The sequence below is a fragment of the Conger conger genome, chromosome 10, assembly GCF_963514075.1.
Source record: "Conger conger chromosome 10, fConCon1.1, whole genome shotgun sequence".
Lineage (NCBI taxonomy): Eukaryota > Metazoa > Chordata > Actinopteri > Anguilliformes > Congridae > Conger > Conger conger.
Window position 1 is genome coordinate 19,947,284 of NC_083769.1, and position 27,492 is coordinate 19,974,775.

A 27,492-nucleotide genomic window follows, 5' to 3' on the forward strand; every position below is an offset into this window, starting at 1 on the left:
GTCTTGATTCTAGACTTTGCGATTGTTTTTGGAGATTGTTGTTGGGGGTGTAACATGAGGAAGACAGCAGTGTCAATGTCAATTAAGCTGACCGTCATAAGGCTCAGAAATGAAAATCAATCAATCAGGAACATGCCCTGGGCATGCACAATTCAACAGTTTTGTTCATTATTAACAAGACAAAAACAACTGGTGAACTCAATTATGTCAAAAGACCCTGTAGATTGAGGAAGACCACTGTAGTGGATGACTGGCGCTATAGTTAAGAAACCTCCCCCTGGCAACGGCCCAACAGATCAAAAACACACTTCTTGATGCAGGTGTCAATGTGTCAGTCTACCATACATTGAAGGCTACACCAGCAGGACTACAGAGGGTACACTACAAGATGCTAACAACTGATAAGCCTGAAGAACAGAAAGGCGAGATTACAGTTTGCAAAAAAGCACCTAAATGAGCCCCAAGAGTTCTGGAACAAAGTATTGTGGACAGACGAGACAAAGATGAACATGTACCAGAGTGATGGAAAGATGAAAGTGTGGAGAGAAAAAAAGAAAATGCCCATGATCCAAAGCATACCACCTCATCCGTGAAACATGGTGGAGGGGGTGTTATAGCTTGGGAACGGGCTCACTTGTCCTCATCAATGATGTGCCTGCAGACAGTAGAACAATGAACTCTTAAGGTCAACATAAATATTAAATTTGCTCTGATAAAACCAAACGCCTTCAAACTTATTGGAGGGCACTTCATCGTGCAACCAGAAAATGACCCGAAACATACCGAAAATGGGGGGGGGGGGGGGGGACTAGTACAAAAGTTCTATAATACTTCTATATACTAGTATTATACTTCTAGTTCTATATACTAGTTCTATAATTTCTAAATGATTCATCCGCTATGGATGAGATTTCCTCAAATTAAAGCTGCCCGTCTACTTCAACTTGTCATTGTATCGTTTCAAACGCCGAGTGCTAGAGTACGGAACCAAAATAGATGCATTTGTATTGGCTATAGTACACTGATATGGGAAAATCCATTATCCGCATTACTGCAACATTACAAAGGTTAAGCCTACCTGCATAAAGTATTAGTTACTATCGCAATGCTGAAAACCAGCTCCTATTTTGGACCAGTTCGTTTCAGTTTTGTACACGACCATGAACGTGTTGTCTTGTGTGATTTGCTATTCACTTTCATTTGAATTCAATGGAAACTAAAATAAGCTATTTAAATTTAACCATTTATGTCTTCACACATTCCTGGCACATTTTCTCTCAAGAACACGGACCTCATACTGACAAATATATTTTAAGGCTTCCTTCTTGAATGGTTCAGTCTCGAGATTCTTTTCACTTGGAGAGAGTTGTGTGAGGGAATAGAAAGGAGAAGATCCGAGAGCAGTGTTTGTGGATGAAATGAACACAAAGTGGCTTGTGGCCAAACTTCACCTGGAGCTTGTGCGCTCCCCGCCCGATTACTCAGCCTAGGCAGATAAATGACAAACTTCCTTATTTGAGCAAGGCGTGCAAAGCTAGCAGCCGGCAGGTGAGTGAATGTTTAGAGGGAGAACAATCCAGGAACTCCAGTGGAAATGTACATTGTCCTTCTCTGGCACCCAGGAAGGGCCTGTATGATTCAGCACCTTCCTGTAGTTTCTGAGAAGCCGTAGGATTTCGTCAGTACACTCACTGCCTGGCTTCTCATTCCAGGCTATTACCCTGGAAGCACAGCTCAGAGCCATTAACCCGTTCTTTTTGGGCCGTAACCAATATTTTCTAGCCTCTCACTTAAGCTGACCAGTATCTAGGCTGGCACACCCTAGTGTGCATACCATAGCTAAAGCACAAACTTCACAGTCTTAAGTACTCTTGAGATATGACCGTACACTTTTTGAGACTTCTCATCTACACGCAGCAGTATAAGGTGTGGTCCGCACTGTCCATTGGCAGCATCGGCAGGGGCTGGGGTGAGGGCAGTGCTGACCGCTGTGATTGGCGTTGCAGATGTTGCCCGTGGTCGAGATGTTGTGGCATGGGCGAGTTCCGCCCGCGCACGGTGTGGCTGGGCCACCCGGAGAAGAGGGAGCAGAGGTACCCACGCAACGTCATCAACAACCAGAAGTACAACTTCTTCACCTTCCTCCCTGGGGTGAGTGACCGCGCGTCCGCCTTCGCCCCCTCACCGCTGCTCCACCCCTCCTCCATAGAGCCCACGCTGCATGGGGTTGTGGGATAGGTTTGGAAAACAATGTGGCGCCATGGAGGTTAGGGAAAAAAATGTTACCAGGAGGTTGCAGGTTCACATTTAGGGTAGAAAATTTTAGCCTTGTGCAATGGTTAAAATCGACATGAGCTTTATTCTCCACTGGCCGGTTCAGGGTGTAGGGTCATTTTCAGGGTCAGTGACAAATAAGTGCTTCCAGTTTAGAAAAAATAAAATAGGCTGGATTCGTTCGGTACACTGGATCCAATAGTTGTTAAGTAGGTTTCCTCTAAATATATAGTATACTTAAAATCCCTGGATGGTATAAATCCAGTGTACTCAAATTATATCCTCAATAGTAATAGTAAGCTGTTTGGACATGACCCCTGTTATTCTCTTATACAGTGGTTTGAGTGTCACTTGAATGATCTTCATGTTGTCTTTTCTTTAAGGGAAAGAGTCACTGCCAGTTTGTGTAGAGAATATGCTTTTCCCACTGATTTGTTTCTTGTTTTCTTCTCTGAGCTGTTTTTCATATTTTTAGTATGCATCCAAATATTAAAATCAAGAGTCATTTGGTTATCAGGCTGTATGACTGGCTAGAACTCAAATAGGGTTCATTTTGAAATTCAAAAAAGGATTTGAAATCACAGATGCTGATTTATCCTTCAAGCCAAACAAAGATTATTAGAATTGTTTTAAATAAATGAGAATTGTCTTGTCCTAAGTCTCAGCCCAGGCAATGACAAATGTAGCAGTGTTATTGCAGTAGACTCACATAAGCTTAATGCTTGCTGTAACCTTGCACTATGGTGGCAATGAAATTCAACACAGGCGTAGCAAGTTGCAGTGAGGCTGTGAAATCAGTCTGTTTGTTTGTGACTCTTGTGGGTGGATCTGTAAATCCCTTAGGACTGCGATCTTTTGGCACACGGCTACATCTTGAATAGAAGGGAACAGTACGACTACGCTTACATGACAAAGAAATGCATGAAAAACAGCATTTGAAGCACGATTGGCTTATGGAGTCCATTTTGAGCTTGGGTCTTTTAATTGGCTGTCTGTAATTCCACACGGTAATAAACATGAAGACACGCATTTTTAGTTTGTGAAAACAAATGTTCTCTGAAATATTTTAAAGCGAGTGGTGTATACAAAGCAATTTTGATGAATGGTATCATGACAAATACGCTCAAAACCCCAATAAGCTGAATAAGACAAAAGATTGCCAATAACAGTTTGACTCATTTCAAGATTTGCCAATGGGGAAGGCTAATGTTTGCTCTGTAAATGTAGTGGACAAATGTATAAATGCATGTGTATCATATTTACCTAAGCACTGCAGACCCTTCCTTTTCTGCCTGTTCAGTGAAATCTAAATGCTTTTGAAGTAATACTAACCCTAAGATCATCACTTTTTGTGTGTTGCGAGCAAGCTGTCAAAAATGTTGAAAGGTGGGCATTAAAGGCTCACAGCACGAGGAAGGCCCCTAACGTTTCCTCTGCTTCCCCCGTGGACAGGTGCTGTATAACCAGTTCAAGTACTTCTTCAACCTGTACTTCTTGCTCCTGGCCTGCTCCCAGTTTGTGATGGAGCTCAGACTTGGAGCGCTGTACACGTACTGGGTGCCCTTGGTAAGAAACCGTCATCGTCACCTAGCCAGCGCTTCGCATTCAACATTCGCATATATTTTTCCGTGCTCGATTTAATCTTGCCGAGTGCAATTGGGCCAACCTACAGGCAGAGTATTTCATAGGTTCCAATACAGCAGAGAAGCTCAATAAAGTATTTCTAAATTATTTGTATCCAAAAGAATTACGTATTTGACAGTTTGAAATGTTGAGAGTTTGTAGCCTTCTCCTTCTTGGTGGAAATGCATCTTTATTCATTCGCAACTGTTTAGAGGAACCCATGGTTGTTAGCACCAGACAGAACAGCCATTGCAGTTGGATACATTAGAAGGCATGGAGTTACTTCAGAATAAAAAAGGTCTGCCCTAGAATTATACTCACCTGACTCATTGAAGCCCTTTTTAAAAAGTAAGAATAATCCAAAAGGGTTCCCAAACCTTTGTGCAGGGCCCTTTTCCTTTTTTAATATAATTTATATACAGTGAAAAATGAAAATAAAAGTAAGGTAAGGTCTCATGTTTAACTCTCTACCATTAAGAGCTCAGGTTTGCTTCTGATCACGTACAGATTCATTGTAACAATTTAAACCAGGGGTGCCCAAATCTTTCTACCCCACTGAACCGACATGAAAAACTGGTCACACCAGTTATTCTGAGGGTTAGACACATTGTCATGGGTGATCTTTGAGTTCCGCTTTAAATGTAAAATGTCGGATATATTTAGTGGACCCCAGTGTCTCCAGTGATACAGCTCCTTCTTTGCTAAATAGTCACTCGTATTCTTTACCTTTGTATTGTCCATCGAGTTTCATTTGCATTCTCTCTACCTTCCCCCCGTTGATAGATGACTAAGGGAGTTTTACATGTTTATCATCTCATATCTATACCCCGGTGAAGCAGGAAGTTATGGATGGCTACATAAGAGTTCATAGAGGCTCAGAAGAAATTGCATTGTACTTCTATAAAATTCTGTTCACAGCAATTTATAGGGGTGCGGAATAATTGTAACACACTTTTGAGAAAATAATATTTAAGCTATTTCTCAGTTACGAAAAATATTTGTGCAAGAAATATAACTCCGAATAAGCAATAATGTTTTTTCATAACCTTTTGCTCATCATTATGAATGGAGCCCGCAGTTCCAGAGGGCTCTGTATATTCTGCAGGCAGGCAATGGCCTGAAGGAAACTTCAGAAGAGAAAAATAAATTAATAAGTATCTTGCTTGTAATTTAAAAGCACCTTTGCTGAAATATTTATTACAAAGTAATTCCACTTTGTTAGCCAGCTGCATTTCACAAGAATGTTTTTCAGTTCAGTTTTTTTAATCCTATCACAACAATATTATTTCATTTTACTACGAGTATTGGTAGTGTGTATCACTGAACAGTCAGCTTCTGAAGCAACTTTTCTTTTTTTACATTTCTGTTTTTCGCAACAGGATATCTGAAAAGGGTAAATTAGTTACAGAACATCTAGAATACAGTTCCTGTACAGACTCACATTGCAGTGTAACAGCTTTTAACATTTTAACTGAAACGGTAAAGCTCTGTTGCCTGTTGCTGTGAAAATTCTGTAAATGTTTATTGCCCAGGGTTTTGTCCTGATCATTACCATCATACGAGAGGCGGTCGAAGAGATGCGATGTTTTCTTCGGGACAAAGAAGTGAACTCGCAAATCTACAGCAAGCTTTCAACCAGAGGTGAGATTGCAGTGCCTCAAAGTTCAAAGTTATCCAGTTTCAAAGATGAAGTGTTATGCTGTATTTTCACACCTAGACAAATGCAGAGGGCATTTAAATGCAGTATTTTGTCGTTCTGTATTATTTATTTTTCATTCGTACATTTATTGTCAAGCTTTTGTTCCACCATCTTCCGGTAGAATTATCCTAAATGTATTTTACGGTAGAGCTGAGACTCTTCTCAGATGAAAACTTGTATATTCCAGATACTCTTTGCACAGACATCCAATGAGGAAAAGCCAGAAGGTCTGGCAGTACACAGGAGAACCGTCGAGTCCTTTAAAAACCAATCAGGGAAAAATAAGGCTGAGTTACTGTTTATCATAAGTACAGTAACACAGCATGTGTTATCACCATCTTTCCATTTTTACTTTGTTTGGAGATTAACACAACACCGGGTGAAACTTACAAATGAAACTCAGATGAAACATGATTTCTTTATTCTTTATAATAATAACCTTCCCAATGAGGCCTAATGCAGAGCACCACAATGAGGCCTATCCTGTGGCCTGGTGTCCTAGTAAAAAAATCCAAAAAGCACTCTGCCTATTTGTTTGTTCGATGCGCATTTCTTGCGTTCTAGTACGATTTACTGTCAAATTCCTTCGGCTCACTTTTGATAAATGAGGCCCAATGAGTTTGGACAGAGCCGGTCAGATGATTCTGTGTACTTCAGAATTCATTATGCTGATATCAGCTGTTACATACAGTGAGCCAGCACCTGTGGCAGCCATACATGCCCAAACCATAATATCCTCACATATGAACTGTAAGTTGTGAATGCAAACAGAAATTGATGTCATCAAGGTATAATGTCAACAATTTATGTAGTTTTACTAAACATCCCATGAAAAAGGTCTGAAATAATTGTCTCACAGGATGATGATGTGATTTACAATAGTTAAATATGTTTCGCCGTATTATTTAAACATATTTTACTGACAAAAACATTTTTGGTTTGCTGGATGCTCTCTTTCACTTTGAAGGTGTTGTTTGCCAGTGACGAGTGAGCAGTGGGCGGAGCTCTGGCTGTGGCAGGGGTTCTGGGTCCTGGGAGGGGGGGGGGGGGGGTATTTTGCTTAATTTGAAGCAGGAATGCAAAAGTGTGCGATGCAGAGGGTGGAAATGTGCTGCCACCAGCAATAAAAAACAACCAATTTTGACCTCTTATGTTTTCCATCAGTTTTTCCTCCTTTGAACTGGCAGCTTGCTTTGCCCATGAACACGGCTCCTTCGAGGCCCTTGTTAATGGGAATCTCTGGCCTTCTGGGGCAGAAGAGCCCAGGAGGGCAGGACATTGTCCTGTTCACGTCTCCAGGGTCCAAGACAGACAATCCAAATTATTATGTCAATTCTTTATTGATTACCGTGATGGGCTTTGTCTTCAACTTTGAGTGAGGAATTTTAGTAAGCATGTTTTCCTCCTCACTTTCATATACAGCATTTGGACAAAATAATATTTTTAGGTTTAACAGGAAAATGTTTTTTTAATTTTTTTATTTTTTTTAGAATGTTCTAGAACTCCATTGGTTTCAGTTACCCGTAGTGATCATTACATTCGCATTAAAATGTTTACTTAAGAACATCTTCTCGCATATTTGCGATATTACACCTTAAAGGGTTAAAATATGGGTTGTCTAATGCGATGCGGTTGTCTAATGGGACGAATGGGGAAAAAACAAAGCCTGTCAAGAGTTATGTTCCCATCAAAGTAAATATGTAATAAAACTGCTTTGAGTTGGAGTCAAATGTACCCCGGCCAGTGGTTTGTTTACATTACCTCCAGCTCTTGGAATTTGACCTCAGGAGTTGTGGCCCAGAGAAAAATTTAGGAAATCACTAGCAAGGCTGACGAAAGCAGGGCTACGCTGAAGGGCTGGTAAATTACATCAGTCAGAATGGGGCCTGCTGCTCAGCTGTTAGCATGTAATTCATAAGTCTGTACAAAGCAGGACTGTTACCCACGTATCTCTTTCCCTGTGTACGTGTGCATTGTATTACGTGTTGGCATTTAGAATCATCGAGAATGATTTACTCAGATTACATTTTTACATCCGGCCCATGTATGCAGCTGGATGTTTTGTTAGTGACGCAATTCAGGTTAACTGCCTGGCTCAAGGGTACGGCAACTGCACACCAACCGGGAATCATTACAGGTTCACTCACCATTATACTGCACCACTGTGCGTGTGCGTTACAGTTTGACAACGTATGGCTCCATTCTGTCTTTTTTTTTTTTTTTTGGTGAAACGGCAGTCATCCATATGCCCTGAGATATGAACAAGACTTAATTCTTTACATATGCAACAAGTCAGAGGTCACTGCAGAGGTCAGAGGTCAGTACCCTGCTCCAAACAAGGTTGCTGCTTCATTCCGAATGGTCTCGCAATAATTTTTCATCCTGCAACCCCCACCTTTTGGAATGTTCTGGAATAAATGGCTCGCCAAAGCTCATTGAGGATCTAAAGTAGGGAGAGACAGAGCTCCAAAGGGCAACCACAATCAGAGGAGGTGCTAGGCTGTTTCTCATTGGCTTGAGAAATGGGGCGGAGGTGGTTGGTGAGTTGAAATTTGGCTCTGGTGCAAGGTTAACAGTACTGACACCCAAATCCACAGAACCACGCTCCATTTTGTCCTGAAAGAACACAAACTCCCTGCTAGGATGTTCACTTTGCTGAACATCTCTTTAACAAAAAAATGGTAAAGGGACAAAGAAAAGCAAGTTAAGCAATGGAAGGTCATCTGGGGCCATTCTGTGAAATATTCTCATTACTTTATAATTATTATTTGGCACATGTATGTATTTGGAGCGTGAAATTAATTTCAGGTTTCAGAAACTGACCCCAGGGATCACATTAGCTAGACATTTCAAATAAACAACAAGGTAGCACACCTTTAATGGCCAATAAAATAAATTTATTGTATACCCTGGATGGCCTTTTCCACACAGTCTGTTTTATAGTGCGAGTTCCCATGATTTTGCATTTCTTGACTGTTTCATTTACCCTGTGTTGACACTACAAAGGATTGCATCTTAAATAGGTTATACAGATAGAACCGTGAGTTTTAACGGTTTCAGACGGTATATGCGGTTACCATAGTGATTGAAAATTGCACTGTTAAAAATGAATGAATGCAAAAAACCCTCTAGGCTGGTGAGACTTAGAGGGTTAAGTTTTACATTTTTATTTCATAATTTATTTGAATTGCTGCATGTTTTCAGTGCTGCGTCATGATAGTCTTTTTGTTTCCTTTCTGCAGGAACCGTGAAAGTGAAGAGCAGTGGAATCCAAGTGGGAGATCTTATCATTGTGGAAAAGGTGAGTGGGGAACAGATAGAAAAAAACAAACAAAAAAAAACTTTTTTCTCAACTGCCACTAATATCATCTGAGGATGTACTCAAACGGACTTCCAGAATCATCCGGCTGTTCAGAAGATCGCCTTTTAACAAAGTACTGAATAAAGGATCTGAATACCTATATACATGAAAGAATATATGTTTTTCTTTTTAATACATTTGCAAAAATGTCTAAAAATATGTTTTGACTTTGTCATTATGGATTATTGATTGTAGATTGATGGGCACAAAAGCCACTGTTGGCCATGGTGATTTATTGAGCCCTTGCACCCATGTTAGGATAGCCTTTTGGCTTCAGCCTTCACCCTAAAGGAGCGCGAGCACACAATCTGCCTTGTTTTTTTGTTGGTTTTTTTGCTTTATTCACAAAGGGGGAAAGCGGAGAGGGTTACAGTTAGAGATGGATCACATTGTTCAAAGTATCATGGCCAACCACCAGGGGATTCAGTATAGCATATGGCTTGAGGGTTGGTTGCCCTACGGTCTATACCACACAATACCACACTGTAAATCTGTGTATGCCAATTCCTCACACATTGACCCATATCTCTGAAGGGATCTGGCACACGGTCCTTACAGTTCGTATAAAAAACGCCTTTGTCTTCATTTACTGTACACACAACTTAATTTAATGGTAAAACATTGCATCTGGTTGACCTCAGTATGAGGGTCATATGATACATCTAACACGTCTTCTCCAAAAGTTTTGTGCACATAGGAATATATTCTATGCTTGTACATGTGTGTATGTACATACTATGTGTGTAGGTGCGTAGGTGCGTGTGTGTGTGTGTGTGTTTGACCTTTGTTGACGGTGACACAAAGCTGTTTAGAATGACCTGTCAGTCATTGTGAAATGGCCCAAGCCTCCACACTCTTTATCTGCTGTTTGGCTGTTGGTAATCCCCCATGATTCCTCTCTGGCATGTCTTGCTTTTGTTCAGCTGTTGCTGTCATCCTGCCCGTTCGGGGTGGGGGTGCTGAGGGGGGCTAGGTTCCCAATGCGGCGCGTAATGGGAGCAGGGTCCACTGGCTTGCTATACTGATTGGCTCCCTGGTCGCCGAGGAGACCGTGTTCAGAAAGACATTACTCTCACAGGAACATGGAAACCCACACCAGAGAAATGTCACCGCAAAAGCACGGAGCGGTTTTTTCTGACTGCAGCTCCCAACCCCCCACCGCCCCTCACAGTGAGAAGTTGATAAACACCACTGTAAACATACGGGGCCTCCAAGCCAGTGCTAATGCTGTAATAATATATAAGAATGATGACGACATTTGATGGACATAGTTTGTCCGGAGGACCTGTCTGAACTTGATTTGATTTTTGACACTACCTGTGGTTTCTCCAAGGGGTTGTTCAGAGGGGGCTTTAGTTTTTTTTTTGCAGTGACATAAATTATGACGTTTCTGTAGTTCTTTTAGCTTGGAATATTGAGGCATTTGTTTGGAGCTAGCCTCGTCCTGGGAGAGACCCTCTTGCATGCAGTGCACAGTGAACTCGCCGTACCTTTGCACACGTCCGTGTGGGACTCCAGGTTGGAAGGCTCAGCCCTGCCGGGAGTAATCGATTGTGAGCCAGGTCAGGGACAGATTCTGAACTGTACAGGATGCGGACCGGTTTAAAAACATCTGCCTGGTCTGTCTAACACGAACCGCAGTGAGGTTGGTTCTGAAGGGTCATTCGAGGGGCACGTTTTGGTAACAAGTCGGCTTGTTTTACAGGACAGCTTATTGTTTTGACTGGCACGTCGCTGGTAATGGGTCAGATTAAGACCAGGCTGGGGGTCATACAGTGTACCCTAGGAAACGCGTCCTAGCCCCCCGGACCTCCGGCCCTCCGAACTGAGCCTGGCCTCTGTCTCTTCTCTCCTCTGCAGAATCAGCGTGTTCCTGCCGACATGATCTTCCTGCGCACCTCTGAACGAAACGGTAAGCATCTGCACTTCATTTTTCTCTCCCAGAATAAAAACAACTGATTGTGGCAGGGAGCTATGCATCCGGTGAATACCGAACACAAATCTGAACATGGGTGAAGGGATTCCCATAGCAGCCACTTCAGAAGCATTACCGCTGTTCCCATGTTTTTGAATGCATGCCGATTCAGAAGGCGAGGGTTGGCAGGGGTGGGGTGGTACTAAGCAAAGGCGTGGGGCTTTGGTAAAGGCATTAACCGTGTGGATGAATCATTCAACACACTCTGCCCGTAATTTCTCTCCATACACTGAAGTTGGTGCCCATACCCCCGCCAGACTATAGATAAAAGAGACATGCAAAATCAAGTAACGATCACAACAGCAAAGATTAAACAAATTCTAAACAAATTCAAAGTTCGGGTCAGGACAGAAGGATGGATAATATGAATAAACAAATAAAGAAAAAACAAGCAAGGTGTCGTCTGATCGTGCAAACCCAATAAACCACGACTGCGTTTGCATACGAGGCTTTTCTGGAGACTGAGGTTGAGTTTACAGTAATTTGATTGACCAAGAAAAATCTGGGCGTGACGGGAATATGAGCCGGCGTGTCTTTAATTGGGGGAAAATAGTTGAAATTACGGGAAAAGGGCGGTTGTTATTAGCTCTCACAGATGGAGGCCATTAGTTGTTAGGAGGGGCCTAGGGGGTAGAGGAAACCGCGCCCCCACAGCCTGATTGGCTCCCCGGAGTCTGACCCTGTAGGGGGCTGGGTACATGCGTTCTACCTAAAGGCTGTTCCCTGCTGTACTCAGAGCCCAATAAACTGATTCATCTAATTCACTAAAATGAACACCCTATGGCTCAATAATAACATCACAGACATGGAGTAAAAACAGGGAATGCAGCTTGAGCAAGGTGTACACACAGGAGGTTTATTTTCTTTTAAATTTAAAAAATGTGTGATACTAATACATTCTATATTCAGTTGAATATTTTATTAATATATTTCATATGAAAATATTTTGCTGAGCCAGCATCCAGTTTCAGAAGCGCTGTTGTAAGGAACTGCATTCTAATAAATCACACCTGACACAAAGGATATCGACAATTTCACCATTGTAAATGTCATATTAAATCAATTCTAGCTATGTAGGCGAAACAAAATTCTGTTTAATCCTTTAAATAGACATGTTTTGATTGTGTTTTTATACTCATGAAAACACCTCAAATACATATTCCTCCTAAATATCGATGACTACCGGACTCCACATTGAGACATCCTGGGCAGTAGCGGCCCCTGGTGGTGGCTCTGCGCTCCTGCAGGAGGGATGAGGAGACCAGAGGCTGACTGGGTCAGAGCAGGGTCACTAAAACAGGGTTCAGATGGACTGCCTTAATCCATGACTTACAGCCAGACTGCAACTAAGCTCCACTTTGTTAACTTCCATTTTGGCTCCAGTTAGAGAATATTTAAAGCTCTGTTTGCTTTAAATATATTTTAGTCCTGCAGATTTAAGAGCTCATTTTGTGTAAACCACTGGTTTAGCCCTTGATTTACCCGAGGAAGTCAGTTTCAGTTATACTCCAATTGGGAGTTCAGTCTTATTATTAGTCAATACATTTTCTCCCAAAATCTCTGCTGTCAATTCTGGAGACTGCAGACAGTGGTCCCCTCTCAACCAGAGCACGCAATGTCCGCCCCTGCTTCTCACACTGCGGTGTGTGTGAGGTTGCACGCTTGGGCATGAGTCCCAGAAAGGTGCTTTGCCTGCCGCTCAACAGACACACTTGCAGGGGATCGATTAACCAGCAGCTGTGCCGTGAGACCCTCAATCCCAGCCTGTGCGATGCTAGAGCCAGTAATAATAATTATAATACTTGTGTTTGTATAATACCTTCATACCCAACTTTAGAAGGCATCAATTATGCGATACCCTATGGGGCTGCCAGCCAGTTTTTGCTGGCACAGTTTTGATTCACACTGTAGTAGCCCAAAAAATAAGTCCATCTCAGTAAGTAATTTTGTCTTCTTTTTTATTTTATTGCTAATGAGGTGAGACGGTCTAACTAATTTCAAGAGTTGCCAATTTAGGAAAATTTCACTTGTCAAGCAAACGGAAAGAAATAAGACTCACTCTTAACAAGTGTTTTAGTCTTGTAATGACTTTTCCTGCAATGCAATACCAGTCTGTGGGGCTTGTCCATGCACAGGAGCAGAGACGTAATCATATGAGCCGCATAGCTGATTGGCTGGTCTAATGTACACTGTGTTGATTGGCTATTCTAGTGTGCACTGTGCTGATTGGCTGCTCTAGTGTGCACTGAGCTTATTGGCTGCTCTGCAGTGTGTGGAGGTGTATGCTGGTCTCTGCTCTGCAGTGTGCTCTCTGACGCCCCCTCTCTCTGGCAGGGTCCTGCTTCCTCCGGACTGACCAGCTGGACGGGGAGACGGACTGGAAACTGCGTCTGCCTGTGGCCTGCACCCAGAGACTGCCCACCGCCGGGGTGAGACTCCCGCCAGAGACCCCGCTCGCACTGTATGCCGGGGCAGTAAAAGAACAGCCAGTCACAGCCAAGCATTCGGGTTTCCTGCACCCTTTCACACCGTGTTTCACTGCCATCTTCAGTATTTAGTACACAGACATTTCAGTACTTAAACGCTTACCACCTATCTGGAATGCATCCAAATGTTTTAATGATTTTTATCTCTCGCTCTCATTTTCTTTCTCGTACACACACACACACACACACACACACACACGGTTGTAATGTTACAATGGCTATAATGTTTAATCAGGCTTGAATTCCATTTCATTTCCTGAATCCACTGAATTGAGTTTGTTTACCTGTTGGATACAAATATCACTGAGGTAAATAATATTAGTGTTGGGGTCAGCTCTATTTCAGTTTAGGAGATTAAATGCATGAATGCATGAAATTCAGTTCAGAAATAAAAAAGGCACCGTAATGTTCCATGAAGGTTTTTCAGTTAGTTGCATTTTTATTATTTTCCTGAGTTGACTGCATTGTGAATGCTTCTGTTTCTGGAGCTTGGGCTGAATGTTTAGCTGGGCTCAAGCCAATCTCGACCTTCTGTCTGTGTGCGTTGCCATGGGATACAGGACCTCCTCCAGATCAGATCGTTCGTGTACGCCGAGGAGCCGAACATCGACATCCACAACTTCATCGGGACTTTCACCAGGGTGAGCGCGGCATCGCCGTACGGTTCTGCTCAATTATGGTGCTTACAGTTCACAACATTCAGAAATACAGCTCTGCAGCAGGGAAAACAACAACCGTCTGAAAACGTTTAGGTTTTGAAAGGTTGCTGTTGCTCATTATTGTGATTCTGCCATAATCGTTTTTGGTAAGCCGTTTTTGAGAAACGTAAGGTTTTAAAAAGAGCACAGTTCTCTGGGCAGTGAATTTGGTATTTTTATTGTGAACAATGCTGTTTAAATCTAAGCTATTTTTTAAAATCATTGTTTACCATTTTTATCATTCTTTCCTCGCATGGGGACAGTGACCACAGGACCTTTTATAGTTTGTTTTCAGGAATAAAATTTAGTATATTATAAAGTTATAAGTATGTAGTATACGACTATGGGTAAAGTAGAGCACATATAAGTGAGAGTGACATTGGGCACATTTCAGAATCCTCCCAGTTATTATATGGAGTATAATCAGTGCTCTAGGTCTTTTTCATTGAACAGTTGTTTGAAAAGTGCAGACAGTCTGAAATGACAGTTTGTGGAAATCTGGGTGCCACTGAAGGTTGTAAATAAAGCAAGAGAAAGGACACAAGCCCAGGGTCTTTGCCAGTGCAGCCCTATGGGTTTTGCTCTTGCGTTCTATAGCAAAGTTATGTTATAAATGGAAAATGGTTGGCATTTATATTGTGCCTTTATCCAAAGTGCTGTACAATTGATGCTTCTTGTTCACCCATTCATACACACACTCACACACCAATGGCGATTGGCTGCCATGCAAGGCACCAACCAGCTCATCAGGAGCATTTAGGGGTTAGGTATCTTGCTCAGGGTCACTTTGACACACCCAGGGTGGGATCAAACCGGCAATCCTCCGACTGCTCTTACAGCCAATGTCGCCCCATTGTTGTGTGTATTTTATTTAATTTTATTCTATTTGTGGAACAAGCTTTTTTCATTACTTTCAGTGGTCATCACCAAGCAATTGCATAGTTTAAAGTTGAAACGGACTGAAACCTGTGGCTGTTCATTGCTGAAGTGTCTTTAGTAAAAGAAGACTTCCGTTTTGCTCTGCCTCCAGGAGGACGGAGACCCTCCGGTGAACGAGAGCCTGAGCATTGAGAACACCCTGTGGGCCAGCACAGTCATCGCATCCGGTAAGACCCCGGAGCGGGCCCCCCCTTCACCAGCAGCACAGCCTCCCTTCACCAGCAGCACATCCTCCCTTCACCAGCAGCACACCCTCCCTTCACCAGCAGCACATCCTCCCTTCACCAGCAGCACACCCTCCCTTCACCAGCAGCACACCCTCCCTTCACCAGCAGCACACCCTCCCTTCACCAGCACACCCTCCCTTCACCAGCAGCACACCCTCCCTTCACCAGCAGCACACCCTCCCTTCACCAGCAGCACACCCTCCCTTCACCAGCAGCACACCCTCCCTTCACCAGCAGCACACCCTCCCTTCACCAGCAGCACACCCTCCCTTCACCAGCAGCACACCCTCCCTTCACCAGCACACCCTCCCTTCACCAGCAGCACACCCTCCCTTCACCAGCACACCCTCCCTTCACCAGCAGCACACCCTCCCTTCAGCAGCACACCCTCCCTTCAGCAGCACACCCTCCCTTCACCAGCAGCACACCCTCCCTTCAGCAGCACACCCTCCCTTCACCAGCACACCCTCCCTTCACCAGCAGCACACCCTCCCTTCACCAGCAGCACACCCTCCCTTCACCAGCAGCACACCCTCCCTTCACCAGCACACCCTCCCTTCACCAGCAGCACACCCTCCCTTCAGCAGCACACCCTCCCTTCAGCAGCAGCACACCCTCCCTTCACCAGCACACCCTCCCTTCACCAGCAGCACACCCTCCCTTCAGCAGCACACCCTCCCTTCACCAGCACACCCTCCCTTCACCAGCAGCACACCCTCCCTTCAGCAGCACAGCCTCCCTTCACCAGCAGCACACCCTCCCTTCACCAGCACACCCTCCCTTCACCAGCAGCACAGCCTCCCCTCACCAGCAGCACAGCCTCCCTTCACCAGCAGCACACCCTCCCTTCACCAGCAGCACACCCTCCCTTCAGCAGCACACCCTCCCTTCAGCAGCAGCACACCCTCCCTTCAGCAGCACACCCTCCCTTCACCAGCAGCACACCCTCCCTTCAGCAGCACACCCTCCCTTCACCAGCAGCACACCCTCCCTTCAGCAGCACAGCCTCCCCTCACCAGCAGCACAGCCTCCCTTCACCAGCAGCACAGCCTCCCTTCACCAGCAGCACGCCCGCTCCTCTTTATCTCTGTCACCGCTTTATCTCACTCAAACAGTTTGGCCACAACCTTGAGTTCCGTTTACCAGCTTGTACCATTTTGAGACATCAAAATAAACCTTGCAAGTCTCATAATATTGCAGTTTTGTGCAACATCTACATTTGTTTAAACAGTCATGCGCATAAATATCAAACGACAAAGCTCTTGATGTTCTTATTTTCACTTTTTAACCCTGGCTTCGCAACAACCAGCCAGATGGATCTGTGAAATATCCTAATGAACCTCACAGCACTGTCTCCCACTCCATTTTAGCAGCTACAGATTCTTCTGGAACAATGAAATTCTGATGTGCCTTTATTTCACTCCTCTCTCACTGCATTAATTATGATGATTCTGTGTAAATATGTACATGTCTCCTACGATTTCATTACCCTTGAAAATGTGTCTCTAATGTCGGCAATCATTTTGGGCTGTTACAGGGGAATGGGGGTAGCCCACGCCCTTGTGCCCTTCTCTTCCACCACTGACTGGCTTCTCCTTCCCTTCTCCTGCAGGCACGGTGATCGGGGTGGTGATTTACACCGGCAAGGAGCTCCGCAGCGTGATGAACACCTCTAACCCAAAGCACAAGGCACGTTCCAAAGGGCAGCCATTTTGATTTCTGTGCTGGGACACCAGTAGCTATACTTGCATCAGCTGTCCATCAATAATGTGGCAGTAATGTAACATCAGTGGCTCCCTTTGCAAAATGCATAATAATCATTATAAAGACTGTAACGTATGATATAAATATACTTTTAAACAGCTAGTTTTGTCTCACTTTCTTCTGATGGGGAGGGATTTGTTTGTGATAACAGTTGATTGTTGACTGTAAAGCCAAGCTAAATCTAATGTTTAGTGATAAGTAGTACAAGTAGACAAAACTTGCTCTGAAGTGTTGGTCATTTGTAGTGAATCCTTACTTCATTTCATATAGTGAGGTGTAATGCAATGGGTCAGACACCACAGCATCATTCTCACTGAATAGAGAAACTAAACATGCTGACTTATGGTTCTCTGGGAAAACAGTTGCCTCTTCTTTGTTGATGTAATGTAGTGATTATTTTTAGGCCTTTGGTGCATACATTTTTTAAATGGCTGCTTCCTTCCGTGGGCGGGATGGCAACAGGTGGGGCTGTTTGACCTGGAAGTGAACTGCCTGACGAAGATCCTTTTTGGGGCGCTGGTGGTGGTGTCCCTGGTCATGGTGGCCCTGCAGCACTTCGCCGGCCGCTGGTACCTCCAGATCTTCCGCTTCCTGCTCCTCTTTTCCAACATCGTTCCCATCAGGTGAGCCCCCGAAAAACCCGGCCCCCCTCTACACCCCCTTTGGCCTCTCAGGGTCTGTCCCGTTGGCTTCTTCAGTAGCCGTGACAGCGGATTTATGAGTGCGGACTTTGACCCCGGCTGTCCCACTGGGTGGTCGCCCCCCTGAGGCTGGTCAAAACAAGGCGTTCGTAGCTTCCGCTTGCTATTGTTTACCGCCATGCCTACCCCAGTGAACCGCCATGATATTCCTTTACCCGTCCTAGGAGTATTCCACTGATTGCATATTTTTCAGTGAGTTAAGATTTCCTGTGATTGACAAACAGAGTTCCAATGATCTGCAGATTTTGTGTATGAGTGAACCCTGTGTTGCTTCATGAAGTAGAATTTGGGGCGGGGATTTTCCCATTTGTGACTGCATATGTAACTTAAAAACCTGACATTGTCAGAATTTTTTTTTCTGAAAGAAAAAGAAAATAAAGTGATGTGTTGAATGTGGAATATTACAATCTTAACTAGCCGATTGAGCCAGGTAGCACCTGTTAGCGCCCACTTGTAAATGGAGCATTCACTATTAGTACCTGGGGGAACCCGTTGTTCTTATTATCATGAATTCAACAAATACATTTGCCCAGCCTGCGCGTGAACCTGGATATGGGAAAGATGGTGTTCAGCTGGATGATCCGGAGGGACTCCAAGATCCCCGGGACCGTGGTCCGCGCCAGCACCATTCCTGAGCAGCTAGGTCGGATCTCCTACCTCCTGACCGACAAGACCGGTGAGTCCGCCAGGGGCCTCCGGGCCAAAAAACCGTCCGCAGAACCGCCACGGCGTCTGGAAGCCGCTCTGTCTGTGAAGCTCTCCTCCAGGGCATCTTATCACCTCTCCCTCTGCAGATTGTTACATTACATTACGTTATTGGCATTTGGCAGACGCTCTTATCCAGAGCGACGTACAACAAAGTGCATACCCATAACCAGGAACAAGTCTGCTGAAAGACCCTTGAGGGAAGTACAATTTCAAGTGCTCAGAGTACAACAAAGATAAAGACCAGGGCCTATTTAATTAATCTGACAATGGATTATATTTATTATATTTATTTATCGAAAACTGTTTTTGTACAGCAGAACGCAATCGAATGACGTAAACTTCCATATAAACAATAAGCAGCTTACTTAGATCGTATGGCATGTTTGCCAAAAACCTAAAAAACTATGAAGCAAGTAGCCGTGCATCGGTGGAAGCTGGAGTCGTCCCCTTCAGCTGGCCAAAACCATACGGATTTTCAGAAATGGTATACTGTGTTTTATTCCACACTTTCAGTCATTTCGTATAACAATAATAACTATAATGCTATGCAGTTTGCACAGTCCTTGCTACTGAAGAGAAGCCGAAATGTTATTGGCTGTAATTACAGGTTGGCACAGGCAGGTGCTCAGAGGACAGGAGAGCAGTCATTGCTCGTTAGCTCGTTAGCACATTAGCGTGTGTGTATGTGCACTGGCAGGTTTGGATCCTATTCAGTGTTATTCCAAGCTTGCTGGAATTTAAACAGGAGGCTATGGGGGTGGCATGGAACTGTCTTTGACACTTCCTACAATCCTTTAAGGCCTACTCAAAACATCTCTGCCAGCTCTTGATGTGTCACGCATGCACAACTCCGTTTCTTGAAGACACGCCAGAATTTGTTCTTTTGTTCAAATAATTATCCCGGTTTGATTTTCTAAACAGCTGTACACAGCAATGCTGGTCCACTCCTACTCTCAAATGCAGCAAAACGTTCACCAAAGTTACTTCTGCTGTCCAAAGCTTATGCCTTTATTGAAAAATGGCAGATTAAATAAATGACTGGGTTAAATGAATAATTGAGAACTGACGTTTGCAGTGAATCCTCAAACTAAATAAACCATAGAAATGGAGTTCATAGTAAGTATACTGACAACGCATTTGGCCAACACAACAGTTTAGCTAAGTTACGTTAACTAGGCAACAGTGAACAGCGCCATCAGCTCCTGTGCTGTTGAACTGACTGACCTTTCTGAATGAGTTTTCAAATGTCTGATGAAATTTGACATGGTTGCTACCACATCTTTTATTTTAATGAAAATTTTGCATGTTGCAATCATTTTGTTTGGCTCAATGGGCCTGAATTCTTTACACCCAAAGGCCACAACATGCTGAACTGTAACATTAGCTATGCTGCAGGAAATAAGGTGTAGGTGCTATAGTTGCAACTGAAAGCCGCATGGTGTGGTGTGTGAATCATTGGTTGTGTTTTAACCAAATTCACTTTGTCATTCCCACGATGGCATTTGGCACTCTTATTGTTCTCGAGTGATGTTTGGACGAGGCTGAGTTGTGTTTGGAGTCTGCGTGTGTGCGAAAACCTGGTCCAGCTCAAGGCACATTGACTTTGATTTCCATCTCTGGGACCAGCTAGAGTAGATGATCTGAAACTCCAGTCCCGGAGGGCTGCCATGTCTGTGGGCAGCCTGTAGCCTAGTGGCGAAGGTACATGACTGGGAACCGGAAGATTGGTGGTTCAAGCCCCAGTTTAGCCACGATGAGATCCACACAGCTGTGGGCCCTTGAGCAAGGTCCTTGACCCCACATTGCTCCAAGGGGGATTGTAAAAGCATCAGCTAAATAACAAATTATTATTATTATTTATTTGGGCTTCCATCCAGTTAACAGCCACATTAGGCCTCAGAAAGATGGTGTGCAGACTTCATCCAATCAGTGGCTTAAATTAATGCGCTTATGCGCTGCAATACACCATAAACAAACACGCACTGTGAGTTTGAGATCCCTGAGCTTGTGAAATGGTTGTGTGCTTTCTCGTTTCCTTGTATATACCAGCTGCTGCCAGAAGCCAGATGATTTAGGCTTTTGAAATGGCTCCTGGTGATGGAGTATGGGGGAATATGGTCCGTGAATTGGCCTTGGACAGTAAAATATAAGAACAGTACCTGTCAGGTCTCCTCAGCCTGTCGTGATTTGTGTTGGGGTGACCAGGGGGTGGGGGGTTTTTGGTGCAGTCCATCACTGGTTGATCCTCGTGGTCCTCACCCAATGGGACAGGGGAAGGAGCCCATCTTCTTGGGCTGAAGCGAGATGGGATAGCTGAAGACTTGTCAGGGTCAAGGGTTCACCCCCCCCCCCCCCCCCTCCCACTCAGAAACCCCGCCCCCCTCAGTGGGTGTGGCCTTTCCTTGGGGCTTTTGGCTGTCTGTCCCTCTCAGGGACAAGCCTAATGGAACTTTAAATCAAAACGCTCTCCTCTCGGCCTTTTCCTGCCTGACTCATATCGGAACACCGTCTGTCGAGGAAACCGCGCTTCGCTTAGAATTTACGACCCTCAGCCCCTGAAGCATTAAGGGCTTTTTTCCCTCGTAGGTCTGGCTTTCAATCCAGGGGGATTGTGGGTTAAAAGTCGGATAAAACTCAGTAAAGCGAGGGGCTTTCCGGGGGGATTGGGGAGACCGGGAAACGCGTTACAGAAAGCGACACTGAACTCCCTGCGTCCCCCTCATTAAAGCCCTATTAGCCCCAGGGCCTGCCTCATACCTGCAGCCTTTTACCCAAGGGGGGCAATAATGTTTCCCTGAGGCCCGCGGTGTCTCCAGCCGCCTTTCACTGCTTGTTACGTCAAGCAAATCTTCCCGTAAAAAGGGGCGTTTTACAGGCTGCAGCTACCAGTAAATGGGAGGTGTTTTATGAAATGGTCCGCAATTCATTAGCACTTAGCCTGATGGTAAATGAGGATTGCTGATGGGAGGAACCCCTGGTTATGAGGCTCCTGTAGTGTCCTAATTGGCTAGGACACGGCAACGGTTAGAACGGCAAACATCACTTTAACGGCCCCTGGGAAGGGATCCGTCAGCATTTCCTTCAGGGGTTCCATGCTCATCTTATTTAGAGTCAGTCCTTCTGCTGATATAAACCTGATGACATAGAGCTTCACTGATCTCTGGTGAATACAGTGCAGTCCGTAAGTATTTGGACCGTGACACATTTTTTGGTTGTTTTCGTTCTGGAAGGGACTATGTATAAAAAGGGCTGTAATTCCTACACGGCTCACCCAGTATGGATGATGTAAAGACCCTCAAATGAAAGCAGAAAGTCTGCACTTCAACCATAGAGTGATTGTACTCCAGCAAACAAACAATAGAAATGAAAACAGTGTGAAAACAACAAAAAGTTGTTCGGTTGTTATCTAACAGATTGCATGCTGGTATAATATCCCATTTGTAGGCATTGTGGTATAATAGCAGGGGTGTACTTTGAATCCGAGTTGGGGTACTGTCATTGCAGCATAGACCTAGATTCTGGGCTGTAATTTCTTCAGCTGTCGAAATGGATTGTTTGTAAAAAGCAGTGCAAGTGGCTCTGGATAAGAGTGATGTAATGTGTTTGTGTTTTGTGTTTGGCAGGGACTCTCACACAGAATGAGATGGTCTTCCGCCGTCTGCACCTGGGGACGGTGGCCTACGGAATGGACTCCATGGATGAAGTGCAGAGCCACGTCTTCAGCGCCTACACACAGGTGAGGGAGCTAACACACAGGTGAGGGAGACTACACACAGGTGAGGGAGACTACACACAGGTGAGGGAGCTAACACACAGGTGAGGGAGACTACACACAGGTGAGGGAGCTAACACACAGGTGAGGGAGACTACGCACAGGTGAGGGAGACTACACACAGGTGAGGGAGCTAACACACAGGTGAGGGAGACTACACACAGGTGAGGGAGACTACACACAGGTGAGGGAGCTAACACACAGCTGAGGGAGCTAACACACAGGTCAGGGAGGCTACACACAGGTCAGGGAGCCTACACACAGGTCAGGGAGCCTACACACAGGTGAGGGAGCTAACACACAGGTGAGGGAGCTAACACACAGGTGAGGGAGCTAACACACAGGTCAGGGAGGCTACACACAGGTCAGGGAGCCTACACACAGGTGAGGGAGCCTACACACAGGTCAGGGAGTCTACATTCAAGTAAGGGAATCTGCAAACAGATAAGGGAGCTAACACACAGATGAGGAAGACCAAAGCTCCTCTTGTTAACCTCACATCCACCCGGGTCAGAGCAGGGACATGCAAGAAAATATATCACATTATAAAAGCCGGAATACCTCCAATAAGTGTACCAACAGTATAAGTTACGTTCAGACCACTGATGTGTATGATGGCACAGAGGCATTTCTGCATAACTGCTGCACTTAAAAAACATTGTGTTTTTTTACAACAAAAGAATAATAACATTCATAAGACTCTCATCCGCACTCAGAAAGGCTGAACATTTTGTGACATGTCTATTTATGTTAGCACAGACAGGAAGTGACACGTTTTGGCAGAAAGACGTGGTTCACATTTCGCAGTGCGGCGCGTCTGGTACACTGTAATGAAAGACTTGGTGCCAAACACATATTGTTCGGAACACTGAAGGTGACATTGAAATATTAATTTCAGTCAAATTCGTATGGAATTTCAAGTTTTTTGTTTGCGTTTTGAAGTCACTTTGAACTAATGTTATACTTCCGACTCTGTACCCTGTTCGGTTGACCGGTTTTGGTTTTCTGAGTTTGGGAGGTTCTGTGGTACATGTATTTGAGGTGAAGTTCTGCCCGTTGGCTGGACAGCCGTTCATACTGAACCGCTCGGGGGTAGGCGGTGCTCAGAGCAGCTGCTGCAGTAAAAAGCACTCGGCCCCTAATTACGTCTTGGGCAGGGGCCCTCTGACTCGTGCTGACAGCTCCTGTCCGCCTGACACGAGGGGTCAGAGGCGCAGGAAACGGGCTTACCCAGCAGCCCCGGGTCTGACCGGGGCCCCGCTAATAACACCACAATTAGCCCTGGAAGCGCACCCTCTAAAAATAGCCGCGCCTGAGCCCAGGAGCTGACCGTCGATGTTTTTTGCCGCACATCTGTTTACGTTTACGCCACCGCTGCTAGCGGCGCGCGGAACTAGCCGGTTTCGGGAGCCGATTCCTCAGAGCCTCTGCGCGTTTTCCGGCCAACCCTGGTGTCCGTTACATGCCGGACGTGTGGAAACGGCTTCAAGGAGACCGTCTCAGCGCGCTCAGCCCAACCAGGAGCCAACCAAGCTCTGCCCAGCTAGCACGGCCAAACAGCCTGACAGACACTTAGAGGTTAGCAGCAAGCGAATGGAATTCGCAATGAAGTTATATTTATTTCCGTTTTATTTTCGGCCACGGTAGGGCCGGCCCCGTGACAGGAAACACAATTGTACAGATGTTTAGTCGCTGAGCAACCCAGTCTGTGCCCGGCCCTGAGCCCTGCCGTCCTGGAGGGCCTGTGTCAGTGTGAGGCCGTGGTGAAGCAGCACGCCCAGCTAATGAGCTGTGTGCAGCAGGAGACCACACGGCTTACATTAAGCCACACAGCTGGAGAGGCCCTGTTCTCAGCCACGTCTCCCCCGCACACCAGTCAGCGCCTGATTCAGAAGCATCACACCGGCCAATTAAAGCCAGACCCCTGGAGAAAATAATTGCCCTCGTTAGCACAGTGACATTTAGATTTTTTATTTATTTCATTTTGGCGGCACGGATGGTGCAGTGGGTAGCACTGCTGCCTCACAGCAAGGAGGTCCTGGGTTGGAATCCCCGTCGGCCGGGGCCTCTCTGTGCGGAGTTCGCATGTTCTCCCCGTGTCTGCGTGGGTTTCCTCCAGGTACTCCGGTTTCCTCCCACAGTCCAAAGACATGCATGTTAGGCTGATTGGAGAGTCTAAATTGCCCGTAGGTATGAGTGTGTGAGTGAATGGTGTGTGTGCCCTGCGATAGACTGGTGTATTCCTGCCTTTTGCCCAAAGTATGCTGGCATAGGCTCCAGCACCCCTGCAACCCTGTTCAGGAGAAGCTGGTTCAGATAATGGATGGATGGATGGATTTATTTCATATTGGTGTATTCTGTGTTTTATTGTCACTGCAAACGTTAAATCTTGTATTTTTTCTTGTAAATGTATGTGCGTGTGACGTGTGTATCTGAGGGGAGTCAGGGAGATCTGTGATTACTCCGCCCCTGTTTCCTGCAGCCTGCCCACGACCTGCCGGCCTCCAGGGCCCCGCCCCCCACCAAGGTGAGGAAGACCATCAGCAGCCGCGTGCACGAGGCCGTGAAGGCCATCGCGCTGGTGCACAACGTCACGCCCGTCTACGAGTCCAACGGCGTGACCGACCAGGCCGAGGCAGAGCAGCACTACGAGGACGCCTGCCGTGTGTACCAGGCCTCCAGCCCCGACGAGGTACTGCCACACCCTGCCCTGTCACAGCCACCCGATCCTACTACACCCTGTCACACTGCCACACCCTGCCCTGTCACACTGCCACCCTGCTCCACTCTGCTCCACCCTGTCACACTGCCACCCTGCTCCACTCTGCTCCACCCTGTCACACTGCCACCCTGCTCCACTCTGCTCCACCCTGTCACACTGCCACCCTGCTCCACTCTGCTCCACCCTGTCACACTGCCACCCTGCTCCACTCTGCTCCACCCTGTCACACTGCCACTCTGCTCCACCCTGTCACACTGCCACCCTGCTCCACTCTGCTCCACCCTGTCACACTGCCACTCTGCTCCACCCTGTCACACTGCCACTCTGTTCCACCCTGCTCCATGAGAGATGCCATTAGCAGGGCCTTACATTACATTACAGATATCCAGCTTTAACTTACAGTTGATTAGACTAAGCAGGGGACAATCCCCCCGAGCTCAAGGGCCCAACAGATGTGCAGATCTTATCGCGACTACACCGGGGCTTCAACCACCAACCCTCCAGGTCCCTGTATGTGCCTTAGTCACTAGGCAATAGGAGCACTGTTGTTATGTGTGTTCCACCCATTTTTGCATTGAGCTGGCAACCTTCTGTACACCAGACTGAGCTCCCTGAGTGAAATTACTGCCAACCCCCCCAATCACTCTCATTTGTCATTTCTGTCAGTAAAATGCAGCTTCTAAGGATAACATCAATCTTTTACTTTTTTAAAGATGAAAGGAAGCGATATAAAGACCCAGAGATGTAAAATCTGTTCATTACATTGAGCCACTCTTCAAGAGATCAAAGACCCCACTCGCACTCAGACACACACAGAAGCGCACTCTCTTACAAAAACATTCCACTTTGCCTGTTTATCACTGGACATTAAGGCCATTCCGGGCCCTGCGTGGATGTTTTCAAAGGACAGAAAAGACAGAATGTGTGCAGTGAACTTCAGCCAGGCTTTTACCGAGCCCTCCCTCGCTCTGTTAAAGGTCAGGGGATCAGTCTGTCTCCCATGATTTAAAGTCACGGACTGTCCATTGCAAACGGAGAGATTGCACGCCTGACATTACTCTTACATACGAAAAACACCTGTCGGATACGTGCATTCGCTTGAACCCTGGCTAATTTAGAAGGCAATGCACTGGCAGTGTCCAGTTTCAAAACAGATCATTCGGTTATGCTACATTGAGACTAAAATACAAATTGTACAAATTGAATTCTGACGCCTGTTCATTTTGTGTCTACAGTAGTTATTACACTGCACTTATTTATTAGTGCTTTAAGTCTAAACTCACCACCACACAAAGCAGGGGAGTCCTGGACATTAAAGAGCTCTCCGGAAAAAACGGAGAGCGAGCCAGTTTCAGAAATGCTCGCTTGACTTGAGTATGCCGTGTTGAGCCCTAGGAATTCCTACAGCCTGACCTAACCCTACATTATACGCTGCTTGGCCGTTGTACTGTTTTCTGTTTGTTTCAGTTGTGTATGCGTGTCCAGCACTCCTGCGGTGGAGTGGACCTGCAGGTTAGAGTTACGGCTCCGTGCTGGGTGCCTGGATGAGCCTCACAGCCCTGGGTCGAATCCGGGGCGCGCCAGGGCCGCCTGTGGCCGGCATTTGCGGGGCGATGGGTAGTTGGGAGTTTGTGCCGCTTAGGGATTTGCGTTCATCACTGTCCAGTGACCTCTGCTGGTCAATGGACTGCATAGACCCTCAAAGCATGGAAAAAATTGAAATGGTGCAGAAACCGTGTCCCTCAGAGTTGAGCGTGTCAGCTGGTGTCGGGAGTGGAGAGGACTGCAGTCTCTCCATCGCCTTCCGGATGCCTCCGGGAGACGCGCCGAAGGCCCCTCTCGTGAACGCCGTGCCGCGCTCGTCCTTCATCTGCCGCAGGGCCCTTTCGGTGCAGGGAGACGTCCGGGGGGCCACCGCTTGATTAATTACCCGCCGGCGGATTTCCTCCCTGCGACCTGCGTCCATTTGGTCTGCCCGTCCCGCTGTTATTAGACATTTGTGTTTTCATGAACGCGCCGATCCCTCGGCTGAAGTGGTTAGGTCCACTTAACCCAGTCATTTTAAGCGGATGGGATGCAGATGTCTGAAATACATCATTTCCCAGGTCTCCCGGGGCAGAGAGTGACGGGAGGGGGGTGGTGAAAAGTGAGCGTTTAAGTGAAAAACAAAGAAGGTTGTAACTACTTTTCTGTCATCAGTGCCCTCTAGTGGTGGCATATAATAAAATGAGTGAGGTACACAGCTGCTGTCTTCAGGAGCCGCTCCCTTCAGTCACCGTCAGAAAGGCAGGGGTGTATCCCAGCGGTGTTCTGGGCCGGTGCGTATCCTGGGTTTTGTTCCAAGCGGTTACCCTGGCTTCTCTTGCGAAAACAGCTGTACACGATGACGTAAGCTGTGCACGTTATCGGACCTCAGAGAAGAGGCTAGAGCAAGGACGTGTGAGCCATCTGCAGCTGTAACATCAAAATGTCAGGTCGAGAAATGATGAGCTAATGACGTATTGAAGAACTAAAGCAGGCAGAAAAACCAATAACAGATTGGC

General features: G+C 45.9%; 1 protein-coding gene across 1 annotated transcript in view; it reads left to right on the forward strand.

Annotated features, from left to right (window-relative positions):
* Window positions 1-27,492, forward strand: part of LOC133138897 (probable phospholipid-transporting ATPase IIA) — a 57,015-nt gene that overhangs the window by 3,080 nt on the left and 26,443 nt on the right. Inside the window, exons 2-14 of the mRNA XM_061258031.1 lie at window positions 2,007-2,151; window positions 3,727-3,840; window positions 5,430-5,538; window positions 8,839-8,897; window positions 10,818-10,869; window positions 13,267-13,361; window positions 13,979-14,059; window positions 15,147-15,222; window positions 16,895-16,971; window positions 17,509-17,669; window positions 18,281-18,423; window positions 22,079-22,191; window positions 24,710-24,919. Coding sequence (XP_061114015.1) covers window positions 2,007-2,151; window positions 3,727-3,840; window positions 5,430-5,538; window positions 8,839-8,897; window positions 10,818-10,869; window positions 13,267-13,361; window positions 13,979-14,059; window positions 15,147-15,222; window positions 16,895-16,971; window positions 17,509-17,669; window positions 18,281-18,423; window positions 22,079-22,191; window positions 24,710-24,919 — 1,435 coding nt within the window. The remainder of the gene's footprint in view (window positions 1-2,006; window positions 2,152-3,726; window positions 3,841-5,429; window positions 5,539-8,838; window positions 8,898-10,817; window positions 10,870-13,266; window positions 13,362-13,978; window positions 14,060-15,146; window positions 15,223-16,894; window positions 16,972-17,508; window positions 17,670-18,280; window positions 18,424-22,078; window positions 22,192-24,709; window positions 24,920-27,492) is intronic.